The sequence below is a fragment of the Puntigrus tetrazona genome, unplaced genomic scaffold (genome assembly GCF_018831695.1).
Source record: "Puntigrus tetrazona isolate hp1 unplaced genomic scaffold, ASM1883169v1 S000001140, whole genome shotgun sequence".
NCBI classification, from domain to species: domain Eukaryota; kingdom Metazoa; phylum Chordata; class Actinopteri; order Cypriniformes; family Cyprinidae; genus Puntigrus; species Puntigrus tetrazona.
Genome location: NW_025048726.1, coordinates 317516 through 340306, shown reverse-complemented (window position 1 = coordinate 340306; position 22791 = coordinate 317516). Strand labels below are relative to the sequence as shown.

The 22791-nt window shown below is 44.4% G+C and overlaps 1 protein-coding gene across 2 annotated transcripts in view; it reads right to left on the bottom strand.

The window, feature by feature from the left end:
• Nucleotides 1-21027, bottom strand: part of zgc:113516 (uncharacterized protein LOC541449 homolog) — a 46523-nt gene extending 25496 nt beyond the window's left edge. Inside the window, exon 1 of one of the 2 annotated variants that reach the window (XM_043234512.1) lies at nucleotides 20755-21027. In XM_043234512.1, the coding sequence (XP_043090447.1) occupies nucleotides 20755-20901 (147 nt within the window). In that variant the 5' untranslated portion in view covers nucleotides 20902-21027. The remainder of the gene's footprint in view (nucleotides 1-20754) is intronic. The other variant, XM_043234511.1, reaches the window with a different exon arrangement.
• Between the last annotated feature and the right edge of the window lie 1764 nt (nucleotides 21028-22791).

The window sequence follows — 22791 nt, the reverse complement described above, 5'->3', positions numbered from 1 at the left end:
AGAATGTTGTGATCGATAGTATCAAATGCTGCGCTAAGATCTAATAGCACTAATAATGAGATAAAACCACGATCAGATGATAAAAGCAGGTCATTAGTAACTCTAATGAGAGCAGTCTCAGTACTATGCTTTTCTGTATGACAGCATACTCTCCCGCCAGGCAATACGAAATACATTTTCCGGGCTGCTCTCTTTAGGGTGCGTGTGTTGTCATTATACCATGGAGTCAGATTGTTTTCTTTTATCTTTTTTAAGTGCAAAGGAGCAACTGTATCTAAAGTGCTAGAAAAAAGAGAGTGTTTTGGATGAGCTAAGGAATTGAGATAAGTCAGGAAGGTTATTTAGAAAGCTTTCTTTTGTGGTGGAAGTGATGGTTCTACCATACTTGTAATAAGGTGCAGAGTTTACAGGTTTAACTATACAGAGTTCACACAAGACTAGATAGTGATCTGAAATGTCATCACTTTGCTGCAGTACTTCAACCATTTTAACATCTATTCCATGTGACAGTATTAGATCTAGAGTATGATTTTGACAATGGACGTTCTCTGCAAATTCTAATTCGGGGAACAGACACAGTCTCTATAGTGTGATATCTAGGTGAAAGAGTCTCTATGTGCTGAGAATTAACTGCCTTCTGTGACGTGAAGTAGCTAGCAGACGGTCGGTTTAGCCGGTCTGTCTGCTTCCTGACCTGGGCACTAGTTGGTCATGTTGGAGCTATAAGACTATATGCCATATTTCTAGATAGAAGAGCGGCACCACCCCAGGAGGGATGAAGACCATCTCTTTTCAACAGGTCAGGTCTGCCCCAGAAACTCATCCAATTGTCTATAAAGCCTATGTTGTTCTCATGGGCACCACTTAGACATCCAGCCATTGAGACCCAGCAATCTGCTGTAAATCTCATCACCCCGGTAAGCAGGGAGGGGACCAGAGCATATTACATTGTCCGACATCGTGCTTGCAAATTCACACACCTCTTTAATATTATTTTTAGTGATCACCGACTGGCGAAGTCGAACATCATTAGCGCCGACGTGAATAACAATCTTATGAAATTTACATTTAGCATAAGCCAGCACTTTTAAATTTGACAAGATGTCAGACGCTCTGGCTCCCGGTAAGCATTGGACTACGGTGGCTGGTGTCTCTATTTTCACGTTCCGTACAATAGAATCACCAATTACTAGGGCACGTTGATCAGGTCTCAGTGGGTGCGTCACTGAGTGGGGAGAACCTGTTTGATGTTCTGATCGGAACGGAAGAGCGGTGTTTTGACCGCGACTAGCCCGCCTCCACGGTCACCCAATTGCCCTGCTGCAGGGGCTCTGAAGCTGGAACCGAACAATGTACACGATTCACTGTACTAGTCGCATCCAAAGCAGTATCTACAGCCCTCGCATTCTTACTGTCCTCAATTAAAGTTTGGATACGTGTCTCTAATTCTAAAACCTTCTCTGTCAGCCTAGCAATTTCCCTGCATTTATCACACGTGAATCCCTGATCGCTAACAGAGAAGGATAAACTATACATGTGACAGACGGTGCAAGTGACGATGCAGGGAGAAGCCATTTACTCACCGTAAGGATTCACTTACCACTCTTGTTTTGATGAGCTTGTGAAAATGGAGTTTAAGCAGCGCGAGGAACAAATGAGCAGGAGCGGAAAAAAGTCCACAATAGGCGCGAAAACGCGGGTGGGAGCGAAAGTGAATCGGCTAACGAGTACTAACTCACCGCCGAGTTTTAGATTAAAGCGAACGAACTAACAGCAGTCTAATTAGTTAGATTAATTTGATAGTATCAACGATATGTACACAGTCAAATTATATTTGATAGTTAGAGAAGAGGTGATAAATTGAAAAGCGAAGTTACACGCAGCTACAAACAAACCAACCTCTCAGCAGACAACCAACCTCTCAGCAGACTACTAGACAAAACTAGACAAACTTAGCCCGACATAAACTGCAGAACAAAACTGTCTCGAACGGTGGAGACAGGTCTTGGAAGGAGAGAGAAAGAGTGTGACCAGCGGGTCACGGGAAAGTCCCCAACAAGCCGGTCAAGGGGAGGTCCTAATGAGCGATGATTCCTGGGTGCACAGATGTTTTATCTCCTGGGGGGGGTTCCACCTCCCAGATTTCAGCGATCTAATGAGGAGCTGATTTTGGGCATAAAACATATTTCTTTGTTTCAACTTTGTCTCATTTGCATTTATATGACGGCCTGCATGAGCATGCTTCAAGAGTTGAAAATAGTTTTAGACAAGAAAAGGATAACGGTGGAATACAACACATTACAGTACTATAAACCATCGTTTGAGAAATAACAAGAGGAGCATTTACATATGAAACATGGCAGGGTTTTGAGTACCTTCACACATGGTTTCAACAAGAATGCAAATATAAGCAGGAAACAATTGCTGTGTTTGCCCCTGAGGTTAAGTGAGGTAGAATAGGATAAGAAAAACAACAATTTAATACAGAATTGTACATTTTAGGTCCTGGACAGAAACTATGGATTCCTTTGTTAGGACCATGAGTTTCTGGTTTCCTGGGGCAATGTGGCATTTATCATTGCCCTTTGAAGTCATGAAAAAGTGAAATTCCCTACACCAGGTTTAATTTATACATTTTCTCCTGTCAGGGATGTGCATTCAACAGGGTACAGGCAGACCAAATGGCTGTCTTTACCTTTCCCAACTCGAGTGGTTCATTTAGTGCCCATTTAGTTGTCCGTTCTGTCTGCGTATTTGTGCTTTATGATTTTGGAGGGTTGACCTTTGACTGGACCATACGCTGCACCCCGTCACAGGACTTTCCAAAAAGTGGCGACTTTGGAATGCACCTGAAGTCTATAAAGGATAGTTGCACTTAGAATTGAGGCAGAAGTTAACATTGCATTGCGGTGACACATTTCTCTGATGCCAGAGAGCCTCGCCTTTTGATCTGATCCATAGAGCTTGATTATGTGGCTTTGTTTTTATTCCTTTTTAATATTAGAATTTTATTTGTAATCTATTTAACCTATATATACACTAAAACTATATATCATTATAACCAAGACGCTCACCTTCCAAAAAACTGATTTCTCGACCTGAGCAAAACATACCATAAAGCAGTCTTCCGGTGAACTGTCTCGTGAGTATGACTAACTGCTTATGATAGGATAGATTGTAAAATCTTGTTAATTACTTATAAAGCCCTGATTGGTTTGAATGAGCTCCTATCACATTATAGTCCTGCACGTCCACAATCCTTTTCCTATTTATCACCCAAACTCTGGAACAATCTCCCTAACTCTGTTCAGGTAGCACACACACTCTTGTCAGTTTAAATTTAGATTAAAGACACATCTTTTTAACCTAGCCTACACATAACATACTAACACGCTTTTATTATTCAAATCCGTTATAGTTTTATTATTCAAATCAAACTGCTAGGCTGCATTAATTAGATCAGCTGGAACCGGGAACATTCCTCATAAAACACAATGTACTCGTGACATTATAAAAAATCTATCTACGCTAATTTCTTTCTTATTCTGTTTCTCAGTTTGTATCCAGATTCATTGGTGGATCAGCATCCAAAGATTATGTTCATCATAGATGAAAACACCTAGATGAGGCCGTGGACAGATCACCAGATCCAGATGTTCGCACTGTTATGCCAAACCAGCAGAGGGAGCCCTTACTTTGGGGTAAACTGTGATTGCTTCCTCTGCTGCTACTTTCTGTTTTGGAGACTATATATGCTGAAGCAGGCCTTTCCCTGGCATGTAGCATTATAGTTAGCCTAGCCTTGTTTGTTCTCTCATTGTTTCTCGTTTGATATTCTCTGGTTTTAATCCTGCCTGTCTGTGGTTTTTTGATTGTTTCCTGCCTGACCTGACCACTGCTTGTTTTTGGATTTTGTTGTTGCTGTGCCTTGGATATTCCTGTTTGCTGTGTTTGATGTCAGGACATGACTAATGACAGCTCATTAAAGTGGTATATGGAGTGCATATAAATATGAATAATAAGCTTGATATGTTTCATAAGTTGTATATCCAAAAAACCTACTAAACTGATAAAGACTAGAGTAAAAGTCTGTCACTATAAGAAAGCAAGAGGAGCGGATCCATTTGTAATGATTTATTGATAGATGTGACCATAATATATTCTATAAAACTGCACATGAACTCATTAAATGAAATAATTTTACGTCCATTGTTATGTTGATATAGTTTATTGTTGTTTTTTTTACATAACATCTTTGTTATAAAGTCCCAAATAGTAACATAAACTAAAATGTATATATGATAATACAATACTTCAGCAACAAATGCTTATTAAATTTAGTTTCATATATAATATATCAATATATAGCCATTAGTACATTAATACATTAATAATTAATAATTAGTACATTTATACATTAGTATGGCTAACCCGTCCCCTAACCTTGATAGACATTGGTAAACTCTACACTGACAGGTATTGCACCCATAAAGATGGTCACTTTCAAATGTAATGAGCCATCAATGATTAAGCAATAGAGCATTTATAAATTTATAAACATCTGGAATGTATGAGCATCATGGTTGCAGAAAACCTGGGAGAGTTTGCATTTACAGCAAGAGAATTGCACAGATATGGTAGCTACTAAATACTTATATTTAAAACATTATGGTATTTTTTAAATTGCTATTATTTTCATGAAGTTCAATAGCCACAAAATTGTTTATTGCTGTAAATGATTATTTATTCTCAGTTCACATTTTTAGCAACATAAATACTAAAATAACTTTATTTACACTTAGTTATTATTTTATGAGAAAACAGCATTGGAGGTTTGCTTCATAAAGACTGATGTCAATGATCTCTGAGTTTACTTTAGGTGTCGAATGTCAGGCACACAACACAGAAACAGCTGCAAATAAAGATCTCTCAAAACAAATCCACCTGGGGCATCAGGCAGAAAATAGTCCAAAACAAAAAGGCAAAACAGAAAACTGTCCGTCCAAAAACACCCAGCCAAGGAAACTCTAAAGCACGGCTGTGAAAGGGATCGGAGTGCAGGGTGAGGATGAATTGGTGAGGAAGCCAGTTTCGGATCGAGGTGTGAAAGCCTGGGGAAATCACAGAAGATCGGCCTAGGTAATGGGAAGATGAGATGGAAAATCTAAGAAGAAAACAAGAGCAACAAAATGAAGTTGTTGAAATGTTGAACAACAATCTAGCACAGGACAGCACACAAGATGGCAATAAATAGAGCGAGAGATGACTAGAGATGGAATTCAAGTGAGCAAAGGAATCAAACAATAATACTCATACCATGTGCTCATTTAACCCTGGAAACATGAAAAACAATGTGCACCCAGTAAAGAGTAGGAAGAAGCTTGAGCTCTGAGATGCAGGTCCCTGGTGGAGAGCCATACCTTTTGACCCCACACATAACGGGGAGCAGGAGTCTTGTGATGATGTGCCGCAGCTTAGGTCTGTCTATTAGCCCAGGCCAAGGCCGCTCCCTAGCTCTCATACATTCGCTGACAAAAACCAAGGTAGACGAAACCACAACTTTGGGTTCCTGTGTAGAAAACAAAGAAGGTTGATAAACTGTAGAACACTGAATCCAAATCCTGGTTTGCCCTCTCTGACTGCCCATTGGTCTGGGGAATGGAATCCTGATGACATTCTCGTTGAGGCCCTGATCTGCCAATAGAACTCCTTCCAAAACTGTGAGACAGACTGGGGGCCCCTATCAGAGTCCATGTCAACATTAAGCTTGATGAAGAAAAGGCAGACAACATAAGCGGTAAGGGGTACCTGTTCTTTATAGTGATGTGGTTCAAACCTTGATAATCTATGCAGGGATGCATGAAGCCATCTTCCTTCTTGAAGAAGAAGAACCCGGTGCCCGTTGGAGATGAGGAGGGATAGATGAGGCCGGCTTTGAGGGATTTGTTAATATACTTGTCCATGGCCTCTCTTTCAGGACCAGAAAGGGAAAACAAGCAACCCTTATTAGCTAAGGAGCTATCCATGAAGTTACCCTCGACCCCTGAATCAATCAGGGCCAAACTGGAATTAGAAGAGTCATTGTACTGAAAAGAAAGGAGGAATGCAACAAAGGGATAGCGCTTACCATTTTTAATAGCCCCACATGGAACATAGATTGGCAGACCCCTTCTTTCCATTTCACACAAAGAATCGAATTGAAGACTCCATCACAGAGCAGCCTGCCTGACTAAGCCATGCCAACTTGTCAGCTGCCCTCTGGCAGAGCAATTTCCTGGTGAAAGTCCACAAAATATGCACAACAGGGAGCTTGCATATCACAAACAGACATTACCCAGTCAGGAGCCTTGCCAGTTAAAAGCGTCACTTTGGATAACTTAGCTGCATATGTGTGTGGCTGTAGGACAAACACCACTGGAACAGGAAGGCTTGGCAAGAGTTAGGGTCTCCATCATAGGGTAGTGGGTTGTTGCAACGAGGCTCAGGCTCATGATGATGAGGGGGACCATCTTGATAATCTTGGCTACCTGATTAGCCGGAAAATCTAACTTCCTTGTAGTATGGGTCAATCTGGTTTTGTGCTGCTCCAATGGAACTCCCTGCTGGGTTTCTGCAGCTCTGAAAGGATCTGGGCCTGCTGTGTCCACATTGGCTAGATTGTTCTGTCAGGGACACAACACGGGCACAGCTGCAGGCTTCAGCAAAAAATTGTTTATTTATAACAAACCTCCAAAATAAAGATCTCTCAAAAACAGCCAGGGCATCAGGCAGAAAATACTCCAAAACAAAAAGGCAAAACAGAAAACTGTCCATACTAAAATACACTGCATAGGATACTATGGAGCATGGCTATGAAGGGGATCGGAGTGCAGGGTGGGAATTAAGTTGTGAGGAAGCCAGTTTCAGAGCGGGGAGTTAAAGCCCTGGGAAAACACAGGAGATTGGCCTAGGAAATGGAAGACGAGATAAGAGAGCAATAAAATCCTGATAGGGGCAGATAGTGGCACGATAGCACGGATCAGTCCACCTGTTGGTCATCATATCAACTGATGTAGAAACTTATTTTCTATCATTACAAAAAAATACAAACAGACCTTAATATAAATTAGATATATAATAAGAGCAAATATTATGTCAATGCTGGGAATGGCAAGAAAACTGCGACTTATCAGATTTCTGTGTGGATAATTCATCATTTTTATTAGGATATGTCCCCAAAACCTTCAAACTGGCTGTAGCTAAGCCTCATATCAAGAAACTACATCTTGACCCCAAAGTCCAAGTAAATTACAGAGCAATCTCTAATCTCTCTTTTCTATCAAAGATACTAGAAAAGGTAGTATCCTCACAACTATATTCATTCTTAGAGAAAAAAGGTATCTGCAAAGATCTAGTACATCTCAGTACATAGTACTGAGACTGCTCTCATTAGAGTTACTAATGACCTGCTTCTATCATCTGATCTTGATTGTATTTCGTTATTAGTGCTATTAAATCTTAGCACAGCGTTCAATACTATCGATCAAAACATTCTCTTGAAGAGACTAGAAATGTTGGTATGTTGGCATTAGTGGAAGCGAATGGTTCAAATCATATCTATCTGAACGCTATCAGTTTGTAGCAGTAAACAAGGAGGTATCATATCGCTCACAAGTGCAATATGGAGTACCACAAGGCTCAGTGCTAGGGCCAGTACTTTTCTATACATGTTACCTCTGGGAGATATTATCAGAAGAAATGGAGTTTGCTTTCACTGCTATGCTGATGATGCTCAGCTGTATATTTCATCGCAGCCCGGTGATTCAAACCAAATTGAGAATCTAACAGAAAGCATAGTCGATATAAAAAACTGAATGATGAGTAACTTCTTAATGCTAAATTCAGAAAGAACAGAGGTGCTAATTATTGGACCTAAAACAATAATAATCTAGAACACTTGATGGCTGCACTGTCATCAATTAGGAACCTAGGTGTGCTGTTTGACAGCAAGCTTTCCTTCGAAAACCATGTTTCCAGCATCTGTAAAACTGCGTTTTTCCATCTTAAAAATATATCAAAATTTCGACCTATGCTTTCAACGTCTAATGCAGGAATGTTAATTCATGCATTCATGACCTCAGGGTTAGATTATTGTTATGATTTATTGGGTGGTTGTTCTGCGCGCTTGATAAACGTCTTGGGTTACTTGACTGTAACCCTGTTCCCTGAAAAAGTGGGAACGAGATGCTGCACTCAATAGTGCTAATGAGAACGTCTTTTGTTCGACCGGTTGTTGAAGCATGTGTGTCAAACACGCCAAAGTTTGGCTTTTATAACCTCGGCGAGGTGACGTCACTTCATTACACGCACCTGGAGGCTATAAATAAGCATGAAACGGAAACATCCTCAGGTTAACCTTTTGTCTGAAAGGACGTCCGGTCACGCATCCAGTGCGGCATTGAGGCGCAGCATCTTGTTTCCGCTTTTTCAGGGAACAGGGTTACAGTCAAGTAACCCGAGACATTCCCTTTCAAAAACTACACTCGATGGTGCACACAATAGTGCTAATGGGAACGAGAATACCAACGCCGCCGTGCTGGAAGTGTCTGGACCCCAAGTGATGTGTAGTGTGTTTGCACAAACATCAAAGAGGTCTCAGACATGACCTCAGGATGTTGACTCAAGGACATGTAGCATAGACATCCAGACTATAAAATCGAACAAATGTGTTCGGAGAAGACCATCCTGCCGCATCACACACTTGCTGCAAGGGTGCACCTCTTGCTAAAGCCATTGAAGATGCAACCCCCCTGGTTGAATGGGCCCTGATTCCTAGAGGCGAAGGTTGGCCACGTGCCTTGTAGGCTAGGGCAATAGCATCCCTCACCCAATGTGACATAATTTGTCTAGTGGCAGCTGCCCCCTGGTTACGGCCCCCATGGCATATAAAGAGGTGCTTAGATAGACAGGAAGTTTCTCCTGCTCAGGTGTAGTAAATGGCGGAGGACAGAAGGCTTCAAGAACGACCGGATTTACGGTCGAGAATGGCACCTTAGGAAGATAATTAGGGTGAGGATGCAAAATAGCTTTGACCAGCCCAGGGGCAAAGTCTAGGCAGGATGACGAAACCGACAGAGCCTGCAAATCACCAACTCTCTTCAGAGAAGTCACAGCCATCAGAAAAACCATCTTTAGTACCCAAGGAGATATATTTGGCAGTAGCATCCACCCCAATTTTTCTGAAAGTGACACGGGTTTTGACACTCGGCTAGATGGGGGGAGTGTTAGATGTTCGGCGTCTTGAACCGTGGCAGGAGCGGACCGAACACTTAACATTTTGCTTGGAACCGCTGCTCCCCAAGACACCAGTGGTGGCGGAGTGTGAAGGCGGAGTGTGAAGCACGGCAAGCCGTTCCCCAATCCCTACAAGGGGGAGCTCATCTCTTCACACTATCCTTTTGGGCTTCATGCCTCAAAGTGACGGGACCGGACCTAGAAGAGTCCCGACTCTTGAGCACAGCGGGGAAGAAACCTCACAAACGCCTCCTCATGGCGTTTCGCCTCCCGAGAAACCTAGTGGCGACGGTGCTGACTGCGTTACCAAATACTTTTGAAAGGGAACAAACTTCAGCTAGTCCAAAACACAGCAGCTAGAGTCCTTACTTGAGCAAGCTCTTATCACATTATAGTCCTGCACATCCGCTGCGTTCTCAAAACTCCCATTTTGATAAAACTGGCCATTTGATAATATCTAGAATATCCCATTTTGATAAAACTGGCCATTTGATAATATCTAGAATATCAAATGTGGGTGGCAGAACCTTTTCCTATCTAGCAGCAAAACTCTGGAACAATCTCCTTAACTCTGCAGACACACTCTGTCAGTTTAAATTAACAACACATCTTTTTATCCTAGCCTACACATAATACACTTTTATTATTCAAATCCGTCAAAGTGTTTCTAGGCTGCATTAATTAGATCAGCTGGAACCGGGAACACTCCTCGTAAAACACAATGTATTCATGACATCGTAAAAAGAATGGCATCTAAGCTAATACTCATTTACAATATCTGACAGAGCTGCGTTTAAAATTGAACTGGAAGTTAAGTGCTGGGCGAATCACATGATTACATGAAGGGTCAGAATTAAAATTGGAAAAGCAAAAGATTAATAAATATAAGTGATTTTTAAAAGTGCAAAGAAAAGACTGAACGTGCATTAAACCTTCGACCAGGGCCTCTGGATGCTGGTCTTCAGGAAAGGGGGGAACCTTACATAGGGGACACTTAATTTCTAGCGGTTATATACATTCCTATCACTGTATTCTCCTATTTTATACTGTTCAGTGCTTTGATACAATCTGTGTTGTTAAAAGCGCTATATAAATAAAAGTGATTGTTCGATTGATAATAATTTTGTGGCATCACAGAAACTTTTGGAATAGCTTATTTGTTTTGTTGCTCAACATTCTGCCAAAATAATCAGCTCAGTTTAAGTAAATGTTATTGCTTGTGTCACGTCTCTGGACTCTTTGTTTATGTTTTTCGTCTCATGCCATGTGCTCCCTGTGCCCTGCCTTCCCTCTGTGTTTATTGTATTGTCTGCAGCTGTGTCTCGTCAATTACCCTGTGTATTTAAGCCCGGTGTTTTCAGTTCTGTTTGTCCGATCGTTAAGGTCCATACCCGATGTCCATACCTGTGTTTGTCCTGCCTGCCTTTTGTATCTGCTTGCCTTTTGTATCTTTATTTTGCCATTTTGAGATTAAACCCATTTAAGTTAATTCTAAGCCTTGTGTGCTTCGTCCCGCGAAAGCGCAGCCGTGACAGAACGATCGGACCTCAAAAGTAAATAGCGGCGTATTTTCCCTCTTTTTTGTTTTTTGTTTGCTATGAATTCCCCTTACGACGACCCCAATTTCCTCATCCTCCTGCTGGAGCAGGAGGATCGCTCTCTCGAGGGTTATACAATGGACTTCCTCGCCCTCGCGAACGACTCGCACTACCCGGACAGCTTCCTCTGCTCACTTTATTACCGAGGACTCGACTACTCCCCGCAAGAGAAGCTGTCCAGGAACGGCCCTCGAGAGAGCATCGCCGCGTACATCGAGTGGGTGCTGGTGTCCTGCAAATCACCAATGACGGTTGTGCTGGAGGATAACGACACCAGCCCCACTCCAAATCCAGAACCCAGCCCATCATCTCCCCGCGTTGCGGAGCACAAGTCTGAGCCCACCGATGACGCAGTCGCTGATTCGGGGACGACCACGGAACCATCGCTGAGGAGAGCGACAGAGCCGTGGAGCGCCACCGGATCCGAGCTGACTTCGACAGACCAGGTGCGTGAGCCGGCTACAGAACTCGCCGCGTGGAAGACAGCCGACGGGAATGAGAGCACGGAGTGGAGCTCCGCCCACTGCACATCGGCTGAGGATGAGCTGATCATCCACCTGGGGCTGCTGGATCTGCAAAGGGAGCTGGACGATGTGGACTTGGATTTAGACTGGGCACCTCCCCTGTATCCTGAGTTCCTGTTCCCGTTCAGCCGTCCCGTAAGCCCGCTGGTTCCGCCCAGCCGTCCCGCTAGCCCGCTGGTTCCGCCCAGCCGTCCCGTTAGCCCGCTGGTTCCGCCCAGCCGTCCCGTTAGCCCGCTGGTTCCGCCCAGCCGTCCCGTTCCAGTGCCCGCGCCACGTGCGCTCCCTCCAGTGCCCGCGCCACGTGCGCTCCCTCCAGTGCCCGCGCCCGCGGCGCTCCTCCAGTGCCCGCGCCACATGCGCTCCTCCAGTGCCCGCGCCACACGCGCTCCTCCAGTGCCCGCGCCACGTGCACTTCCAGTTTTCCCACCCTCCCACCCCGGTCATACCACATCAATGGATCCCAGCAGCCCCTGCGCTCATCCTCAGCTTACCATCTGGAGCTCGCCACGGATCTGCTGGTCTCCATCGCTGTCGAGGTTGGAGAATCCCTCGCCTCACCGTCCCGCCTTCGAGTCCCGGACTCCTCCTCGGCTCGTAGACCCGTCGGCTCCCCCTGGGCTCCTAGCTCCCTCCTCTACACCGTGGTCCGTCAGTCCACCAGCTCCACCAGGCTCCATCGTCCCTCCGGCTCCGCCTTGGTCTGTCGTCGACCATCCATCGCCTCGGGATTCCTCTCCTCTGGCTTCACCTCGTCCCTCCATCCCACTGGCTCTGTCAGGCTCCTCCTTCCCTCCGGCTTCTCCTCAGTCCTCAGTCGCTCTGGCTCCACCGCGTCCTTCCCGTCCCCCGTCTCCGTGTCAGTCGCCGAAGCCTGCGGCGTCGCCTAGGACCTCCAGTGCCTCGACGTCACCTTGAAATTATTTATTTATTTATTTATTTATTTATTTTTTTGATGTTACTCTTTAGGTGCGAGGACGCACCTTCCGGGAGGGGGGGGTAATGTCACGTCTCTGGACTCTTTGTTTATGTTTTTCGTCTCATGCCATGTGCTCCCTGTGCCCTGCCTTCCCTCTGTGTTTATTGTATTGTCTGCAGCTGTGTCTCGTCAATTACCCTGTGTATTTAAGCCCGGTGTTTTCAGTTCCGTTTGTCCGATCGTTAAGGTCCATACCCGATGTCCATACCTGTGTTTGTCCTGCCTGCCTTTTGTATCTGCCTGCCTTTTGTATCTGTCACGGTTCATGGATTCATTGTCTCATCTTGTGTGTCTGTCTGTTATGTGCTGAGGTGGGTGTGTCTAAGTTCGTGATCGCGATCTGATCAGCCCCAGCTGTGGCTCATTATTAGGGCTATTTAAGACCAGCTAACACCGCTCTCATTGTCAGATCCTCACCGTTGTCCTGAGTTCCTGTTCTGACGTTTCTCCGTTTATCGGTATTCCGGATTGTTCCTGCTTCAGAGGATTCGCTTGGATTGACGGCCACTGCGTTCCTGCACCCGCTTTCCATCCTCGCGCTGCACGAGCTCCACCGCTATCAGTGACTCTCTCTTTTGTTTATCTTCTAATAAACTATCATTCTCCGCAATTGAATCCTTCTCTTGATTTGCGTGACAGAAGGATCTGACCATATATGGATTCAGCGGAAGCTCGTAATATTCAAGAACTGCTTGAAAACAACAATGCACGAATGGATCATCAAGACGAGCAAATGCTCGCGACTGGACGAGCCGTGCAAGCGCTAGTGGTGCAGATGTCCGAACTCACCAGTCAACTCCAACAACTGCGGACGCCACTGCGCCACACCCCACCGCCCGCTTCCCCCGCTTCTCCTATCAGCGTGACTCAGCGCGAGCCGCGGCTGCCGACACCGGAAGTATATAATGGTGAGCCTAATTTATGCAGATCGTTTTTAGTTAAGTGCTCAATGTTTTTCTCACTTCAGCCACAGACTTTTGCTACTGAAGAGTCCAGAGTAGCACTGGTACTCACCCTGTTGTCCGGGAAGGCAGCCTTATGGGGAACGGCGGTGTGGGAGAATCGCCATCCCTGTTGTTCCTCGTTCCAAGCACTGTCTGAGGAGATGAGAAGAGTTTTCGATCGTGCAGTAGTTGGGCGTGAGGCGGCACGCAGACTGGCCGATCTCCGTCAGGGTGAAAGATCTGTTTCGGACTTTTCCATCGAGTTCCGAACCCTGTCGGCTGAGTGCAAATGGAACGAGGAGGCGCAGTGGGACATGTTCCTGCATGGGTTGGCTGACCGGATCCAGAGAGAGATTTTTACCCTGGAGTTACCCAACAGCTTGGATGGACTGATTGATCTTGCCCTCCGTGTGGATTCGCGATTACAGCAACGTGACCAGCGAGCATGTCGTCAGCGATCACCACCAGTTACGGAATGTTCTCCTGTTGACTCGGGATTCACGATCAGTCACTCACCTGACACCGAACCCATGCAGGTTGGTAGAGCTCGGCTTTCCCGGGAGGAGAGAGATCGTCGGAGAGCCAAAGGACTTTGCATGTACTGTGGGGCATCAGGCCATTTTTTGGTGGATTGCCCGGTAAAAGCACAAGCCCGGCGGTAGAATTGAGGTTACTGTCGGGTGGAGTATCTCTAAACAAATCCTCAACCACCACCCTCCTCCCGGTGAGACTGCAGTGGGCAGATGGAAGACATGACTGTTCGGCCATGCTGGACTCGGGGGCTGAAGGTAACCTTTTGGACCGAACTCTTGCCCTTCAACTCCACATTCCCACTGTCTCCCTACGTCACAAGGTCTCTGTCAGTGCCCTCAATGGACAAGCCCTTCCTGACATCACTCACTCCACTATATCCGTTACACTTGTCACGTCTGGAAATCATACAGAGACAATTAAATTTTTATTGACTGATTCACCTCTCATCCCTGTGGTGCTTGGCCATCCCTGGCTGGTTCGGCATAACCCTAGGGTCAATTGGGACCAGAATTCAATCACGGCGTGGAGCGAGAACTGTTATGCCTCTTGTCTTGTGTCTGCTTGTTCTCCTGTGTCTCGTGTTTCGTTTCAGGATGAGGCGGTGAATCTGTCAAACGTGCCCAAGGAGTACCTCGACCTGAAGGAAGTGTTCAGTAAGTCCAGGGCTGCTTCTCTTCCTCCACATCGTCCCTATGACTGTGCGATAGATTTAGTTCCAGGTATGTCTCCGCCTAAAGGCAGGTTATACTCGCTTTCAGTTCCTGAAAGGGAGGCCATGGAGAAATATATTTCTGATTCTCTAGCAGCCGGGATCATTCGCCCTTCTTCTTCTCCAGCGGGGGCAGGATTTTTTTTTGTCGCGAAGAAGGATGGCTCTCTGCGACCTTGTATTGATTACCGAGGCTTGAATAACATCACGGTAAAGAACACCTATCCTTTGCCGTTGATGTCTTCAGCATTCGAGAGGTTGCAGGAGCATCCATCTTCACCAAGTTAGATTTGCGTAACGCCTACCATTTGGTCCGCATAAGGGAGGGGATGAGTGGAAAACTGCCTTTAATACCCCCAGGGGCATTTTGAGTATCTGGTCATGCCGTTTGGGCTGTCTAATTGCCCGCAGTTTTCCAAGCACTCGTCAATGATGTGCTGAGAGACATGGTAGATCAGTTCATATATGTCTACCTGGATGACATATTGATTTTTTCTTCATCTCTCCAGGAACATGTGCAGCACGTCAGGCGAGTGCTCCAGAGGCTGTTGGAGAATGGGCTTTTTGTCAAGGCGGAGAAGTGCGCGTTCCATGCACAGTCAGTTCCCTTTTTGGGGTACATCGTCTCGGCCGAGGAAATTCGCATGGACCCCGACAAGATCAAGGCTGTGGTGAATTGGCCAACCCCTGATTCCCGTAAGGCCCTGCAGAGGTTTCTGGGGTTTGCCAATTTCTACCGACGTTTTATTCGTAATTTCGGCCAACTAGCCGCTCCTCTGACGGCCTTGACCTCCACCAAGACGGCGTTCAGGTGGTCCAATGCAGCTGAGGTTGCATTTGCCAAATTAAAGCGCCGCTTTGTTTCGGCTCCCATCCTTACAGCCCCTGATCCCACACGTCAGTTTGTGGTGGAGGTCGATGCCTCAGAGGTGGGGGTAGGTGCGGTGCTGTCCCAGCGGGCTTCCTCGGATGATAAGATGCACCCCTGCGCGTTTTTCTCCCATCGATTATCCCCTGCTGAACGCAATTATGACATTGGTAACAGAGAGTTGTTGGCGGTTAAGCTTGCTTTGGAGGAATGGCGTCATTGGTTAGAAGGGTCGGGGGTACCTTTCATCGTCTGGACCGATCATAAGAACTTAGAGTACATCAGATCAGCTAAACGCCTCAACTCCAGGCAGGCTCGGTGGGCACTGTTTTTCGATCGTTTTGATTTCTCGCTGTCATACCGCCCGGGGTCCAAAAACATCAAACCCGATGCGCTGTCCCGTATCTTTGATTCTTCCGAACGTCCGTCGTCTCCTGAGTGCATACTACCTGAGAAACTCATTGTTTCTACACTCACGTGGGAGATCGAATCGAAGGTTCGCACAGCCTTAGAAGGGGTAACGCCTCCGTCCGGTGCCCACGAACCGGTTATTCGTGCCTGAGGGGTTAAGGTCCGGCGTTATCCGGTGGGGTCATTGTTCCAATGTGGCTTGCCATCCAGGAATTGGACGCACTAGGTTTCTAGTTAACCAACGATTCTGGTGGCCCACCATGGCTCGGGACATTCGGGATTTTGTTTTGGCCTGTTCAGTCTGCGCTCGTGGTAAGACTTCCAATCGACCCCCAGAGGGATTACTTCAACCGCTGTCTGTCCCTTCGAGACCCTGGTCCCACATCGCGCTAGATTTCGTCCACGGCCCTCCCGCCTCCCTGGGCAATACGGTTGTTTTGACCGTAGTGGACCGGTTCTCGAAGGCGGCTCATTTCATCCCCTTACCTAAATTACCATCTGCTAAGGAGACAGCGGTTACTGTCGTTGATCATGTCTTTCGCATTCATGGCCTCCCGATGGACGTGGTTTCCGACAGGGGACCCCAGTTTGTATCCAAATTTTGGAAAGAGTTTTGTCGTTTGCTGGGGGCAAGCGTTAGTCTGTCTTCTGGTTTCCATCCTCAGAGCAACGGCCAGACTGAGCGGGCCAACCAAGATCTGGAAAGGGTGTTGCGATGTTTGGTGGCGCAGAATCCCGCTTCCTGGTGTCAACAACTCTCGTGGGTTGAGTACGCACATAACTCGTTACCAGTGTCATCCACGGGCCTCTCACCATTTGAATGTAGTCTAGGGTACCAGCCACCTATCTTTCCTAGTCTGGAATCCGAAGTCGCGGTTCCCTCTGCCCACGCATTCGTCCAGAGGTGCCGTCGCACTTGGAGAAGGGCCCGAGAGACCCTCCTCAGGGTGGGACGGCGCACTAAGGCTCAGGCCGATCGCCACCGGTCAAAGCCTTCCGTATACGTCGTTGGTCAAAAAGTGTGGCTTTCAACTAAGAATATTCCTCTCCGCCCCGTCTGTAATAAACTTGCTCCCAAATTCATTGGCCCGTTTCCTGTCACCAAAGTTCTTAGTCCGGTGACAGTCCGCCTCAAACTTCCTCCAGCGTACAGGAGAATTCATCCCGTGTTTCATGTTTCTAAATTAAAACCTGTTTTTCATTCACCTCTTAATCCGCTGCCCCGGTTCCTCCACCGCCGCGTCTCGTAGACAGGGAACCAACATATTCGGTCAATCGCATTCTGGACTCAAGGCGGAGGGGACGTGGATTCCAGTACTTGGTGGACTGGGAAGGTTACGGTCCAGAGGAGAGAAGTTGGGTTCCTGCCAGGGACATTCTGGATCACTCTCTTATCGATGATTACAATCAACGGGTAAGGTTGGCTGGGAGCGCCAGGGGGCCCTCTTAGGAGAGGGGGTACTGTCACGGTTCATGGATTCATTGTCTCATCTTGTGTGTCTGTCTGTTATGTGCTGAGGTGGGTGTGTCTAAGTTCGTGATCGCGATCTGATCAGCCCCAGCTGTGGCTCATTATTAGGGCTATTTAAGACCAGCTAACACCGCTCTCATTGTCAGATCCTCACCGTTGTCCTGAGTTCCTGTTCTGACGTTTCTCCGTTTATCGGTATTCCGGATTATTCCTGCTTCAGAGGATTCGCTTGGATTGACGGCCACTGCGTTCCTGCACCCGCTTTCCATCCTCGCGCTGCACGAGCTCCACCGCTATCAGTGACTCTCTCTTTTGTTTATCTTCTAATAAACTATCATTCTCCGCAATTGAATCCTTCTCTTGATTTGCGTGACAGTATCTTTATTTTGCCATTTTGAGATTAAACCCATTTAAGTTCATTCTAAGCCTTGTGTGCTTCGTCCCACGAAAGCGCAGCCGTGACAGCTTGATACATGATGAAAAAATTCTGTTTTGATTAATTCATATCTGCATGAAGCACAATGCTGTTTCATTATGAATAAAACCATTTTAACTACAAAATGTGAGTACAATCGAAGTACAATGCAGGGAAGTCCGAGAACAACAGGTCGTTGTGGAGAGTCGATGACGAATAAACACATTTTCTCCTGATGTAATGCGCTGGTTTGGAGAGTGATATCTTGGATGACGAATTTGATGTTTCCTGATCCCAAGGGTCTTCCAACTAATGCTGCCACTGTCACCCCAGAGTTGCATGGAAGGAAAGGAAGATTATGGGTTTTAGCAAAAGTGCGGTCCACAAAATTTCCCGCAGCTCCAGAGTCAAGATGGGGATTCAGATGACTGAGAGACACTCACCGCAGCCTTTCTGAAACGTGCTGGTCGATGGGGACAGGTGGCTCTTTTCACGCTCCTCCGGAGTCAACCATGTATGGCCAAGGTGCATGGGCTCCTGCTCGAGATCGGTCGTTTGAAAGAGGTCGAATGAGGTCGTTAACCTCATCAGGTTGTCGATTCGGATAGCCAGTTCCATGAACTGTTCCAGATTCCTTCCCTCATCTCAGCATGCCAGCTCGGCTTGTAGATGAGCACTGAGTCCCTTGCGGTAGAGGAGTTTGAGAGGTTCTGGGTTCCATCCAGTCTGTGCAGCGAGAGTGCGGAATGTTAGCGTGTAATCCGCTGCTGTGCGATTACCTTGTTTTAAAGAGAGCAGTTGTTAGCCAGGCTCCTTTCCTCCTGCTGTATGTTCGAACACCTCACGAAACTGTCGCAGGAAATGATGAGGTGTAAAATGATGAAGTGTATGAGGGGAAAGCCATTTGTCTGCGCTCCCACATAGCAGTAGCCCAATCCAAAGCTCTTCCAGTCAGTAAGGAACATATCAGGGCCACCTTACTGTCCTCCGTGGGATATAACAGGGGTTGTTGTGTAATGAAAATAGAGCATTGAAGCAGAAACCCCTTACACTTGGCAGGATTACCATCAAATTTTTCTGGTAAGGAAAGTCGAGGTGAAGCAGGGCTTTTACTCACATTCGCGATGATCGGTGTGGGAGGCAGAGCTGGCGTGACTACATTGGTGGCGAGGAGTGTAAGGGGTCCGCACGCCTCAGACCCCTCAATCATGACAGAATACAACCTCACACCAGAATCCAGCGGCTTTTCACCCAATCCATGGCCAGGTAGGCGCCTCGCAATATCTCTACTAACCCTCAAGCAGGGCACCTGAACACTTGAGGACTACACCCAAGAATATCTGGACCTGGCTTACCTCTCAGACTTACCGGACTGTTTGCTGATCAAGTTATTTCATGAGGGAATAAATCAGCCACTCAAATCACGACTTGTTCGGGAGGGTCCATGTGGGTCACCGCCTGCCCTGTGCCGCTTCCCACGATGCATCATAGGCATAGCTTAACTTTTGAGCTTGGGGCCAGTTGATTTGGTCAATCAAACTTTTAAATGCATTTAAGCATTTCTGCAGTAAATGTACAAAGTCACAATCAATGTATTTACAAATTATTATAAAAACTGTGCTGTACAGCTGTTGGATATTATTCAAGTTAAATGCACAAAAGCAGAAACACAGACACTAATGTTATGCAGTTTATATTCTGCAACATTTGGATGTAAACTGACCTTTTTCTGACATAGATGTAAAACACTGAGCTGCTACCAGAGCATCTTGTGGATCACCTTCATGAGACTGTTTGCGTCTGGACCTGGAATTTTTTTTTCTTTTTATTCTATAATTTTTTTTATGTTCAGTTCCTTCTCAGTTGTTGTATGTTCTAAAAAAACAACCTTCTAAATATATATTCATGTCATGCAACAGGCAAGCAGTAATAATACGTTATTATTCAAAATACAGATTTATCACGCAAATGACATTCGGAAAGTCATAAGCAAATTTGGTTTTATTTATTTACAACAAATAAGAGAAAATTTATTTTAATAACTACATTATGCGCATATTTATTTTTTAATTGAAAAGCAATTATCTAACTAAGAGGGATCTGCACAAACTATTTGGAGGGTTATCAGTTATGAACTGCGGCCTCTGCTTATGTGGTGGAATAATGAAGTAATACACTTTAGTGATTGTATAATACACAGTTTGTGCACATGAAAATGACTGAATCGTTTGTTTGCTTATGTGACTTTGCTATTATTGGGAGTTGTTACATAAATGAAATAAACATTAAATCCACAAAAGTCCAGCGCAAGGAGTAAAGGACAAATTCAAGAGACATTCAAGACATGCAGGTGATCAGGAAACAGGTAATTAGGCAAAATCAAGATGTGACTAGTCTAAAAATTGAGACAGATTTCCATAGTGTGTGAATTTGAATTGTATAGTATGTGAATAGCTGCAAGTGATTTGTAATCTGTTTGTTTAGAAAAATAAGTTCAGTTTCAACCAGTGTCTTATTTATGTTTAACCAGTAAATACAAGTGGACATTTTGGACTGTGATCGGTTTAGACCCTGTAACCAGAATGCATGACTATATGTATTTTTCTTTAATTGTGCAAGAATTACTGTGGACATTTATCATTTATATTACGCATTAAATACATTTCTCTGTGCACCTGACAATAAAGAATTCAAAAATCGATTCCTGCTTTGTAAAGCGAACTTTACAAAGAGTGTTTTTGATGCTAATTGAAACCATTCTTATAAAAGTTATGTAGAGTGTTTTATAACAATGCAGTGACACACTAATTCAGTGGATTAAATGGAACATGACAGAAGCAACAGCATGATTCCCAGGCAATGTATAAACTGATCATATGTTTATGTTGAAAGCAATGTCAAGTCGGTTTGGATAAAAGCATCAATAGCCCATCTTTTATTTTCATCTTCAACAGAAATTATATATAATAGAATATACCCAAAAACCTGATTTCAAAAGATAAAATGTATTTAAGTTTAATGGTAAACTTGCCTTGATCTGAATATCTTCTGGATTCCACTCTGGCCTCAGTTTCTTAAGAAGTTCTAATATCCCATGCTGAGGGGTGCGTTCATCAACAGAGACATCTAAATGTAATCTCTCACAACACCCATCATTTGGATACCTTTTCATTTCCATTCTTTTTAATTATATCCACTGATAATTCAAATAAGTATAATGGCAGTTAAGGAAGCTTTGGTTTAGGGCTTGTCAGTGTAATGATCTAAACTCTGTAACAATGTCAGGTGGACTCTTGGTCCAGGCTTGCAGGACCACTCTATGTAATCAGTGACTCAGCAAATCTAAGGGTTTATCAAAGTGCAACGTTCTTTTGGGCATCTTCATTGGCTAGTTAGTGAAGAGTTTACATATTAACCCTAGTTTCAAATGAAAAAGCAAATCCAAAGAGAAAAGCCTTAATATTTGATTTAAGTAAGCATACTGCAATCAAATAACATGTATCTATCTATCTGTCTATTTATCTGTCTATCTAATAATTAGTTTTTCTGAATTGCTAAATACTAAAACCCATTGGTTGAACAAAGTTCTCAGTTGCCTGACCTCAATTAGCTAATTGTGCAGTCTGTTTTCAATACCTTAAACCATTTCACATGGTAAAACACAATTTGCAGATCTCTGACTTTTCAGCAAAATTCTAAATACATTCTCAGGTAACTTTTTATCTTACAACCCACAATGCATTACACAGAATTTACAGAGTACATATTTTGTATCAGCAGAGTACCTCCATAGTACCTACTTACGTAATGCGTACAATACGTAATGCTTGGGTAATAAGGGGGTAATAACCTGTGAAATTATAGAGCATTTATATTTTATAACTAAAGGACACCTATTCTGAAATTACATGGTATGCATGACACACTTACTGAAAATGTACAGCTGTACATACGTGTAGGTAAATGGAAACTATGTGAAAAGTTGAGGAGGATAAGGAAGCAATGACAAGGAAAATGAAAAGTATTTATACTGTTACACCTGTAGTTACACCTTAGTTATGAAATATACTAAGATTATGTGGTATGCATGATGTTATGTGGTATGCATTATGTAACAATATAATGAATTACAACAGGCTTATTGTAATAACAAAATATATGATGCAGTATATTTTTACACTAGGTACTGGGTATTATTACACCATATCTCTTACACTACTGATAGTAATAGTTGTAGAATAAATCTAAAATTTTACTGTTGCTTAAGAATATGCTATAATATGCGCTAATGTTTCTTTATGTAAGATTATGGAGATTACTAGAGCATGTGGATGATTTGGTCAAAGTGCAATACTGTTAAAAACTAGATTACCTGTTTCCAGCTGCTTCCATGTTAACATATAAATATCATAATACACAACACATGTATATTTATTGTATCATTTATGTTTTTGATAGCTGTTGGTGTGTATGTGGTTTGAAAAAAATGTTCTTCAATATTTTTCTTAACTATTATGCAAACATATACCCTTGTTTACCCTCTTGTTATGTGTAGTTACAGTGTCACATTAAACTATGATACGCTACAATAGATATGTTTCAGAGATGTTAGCAAATTGTGTTCTAAATGTATTTTTATAGTTTTTCTGAATTGCTAAAACACTAAAACCCACTGGCTGTTTCCAGTTGCCTGTCCTCAATTAGCTAATTGTGCACTCTGTTGTCAATACCTTAAACCATTTCACATAGTAAAACACAATTAATGCAGATCTGTCATGATTGAGGGGTCTGAGGGGTGTGGATCCATTCGCTGGCTTTTATTAAACAAAGGCATGGTCAAAGCAGGCAGGGGTCAAATCACAGCAAACAGGAGTGTAAGAGGCAAGGCAACAACTGAATCCAAAAACAGGCAGAGGTCGGGTCAGGCAGCAAACAATCAAAGTATCAAAAGACAGACAGGGTCAAGACCGACCAAGGTGGAGCTGGAGGGACGATAGAGCCTTGTGGAGCTGGTGGACTGACGGAACACGGTGCAGAGAAGAGAGCTAGGAGCCTAGGGGAAGCCTAC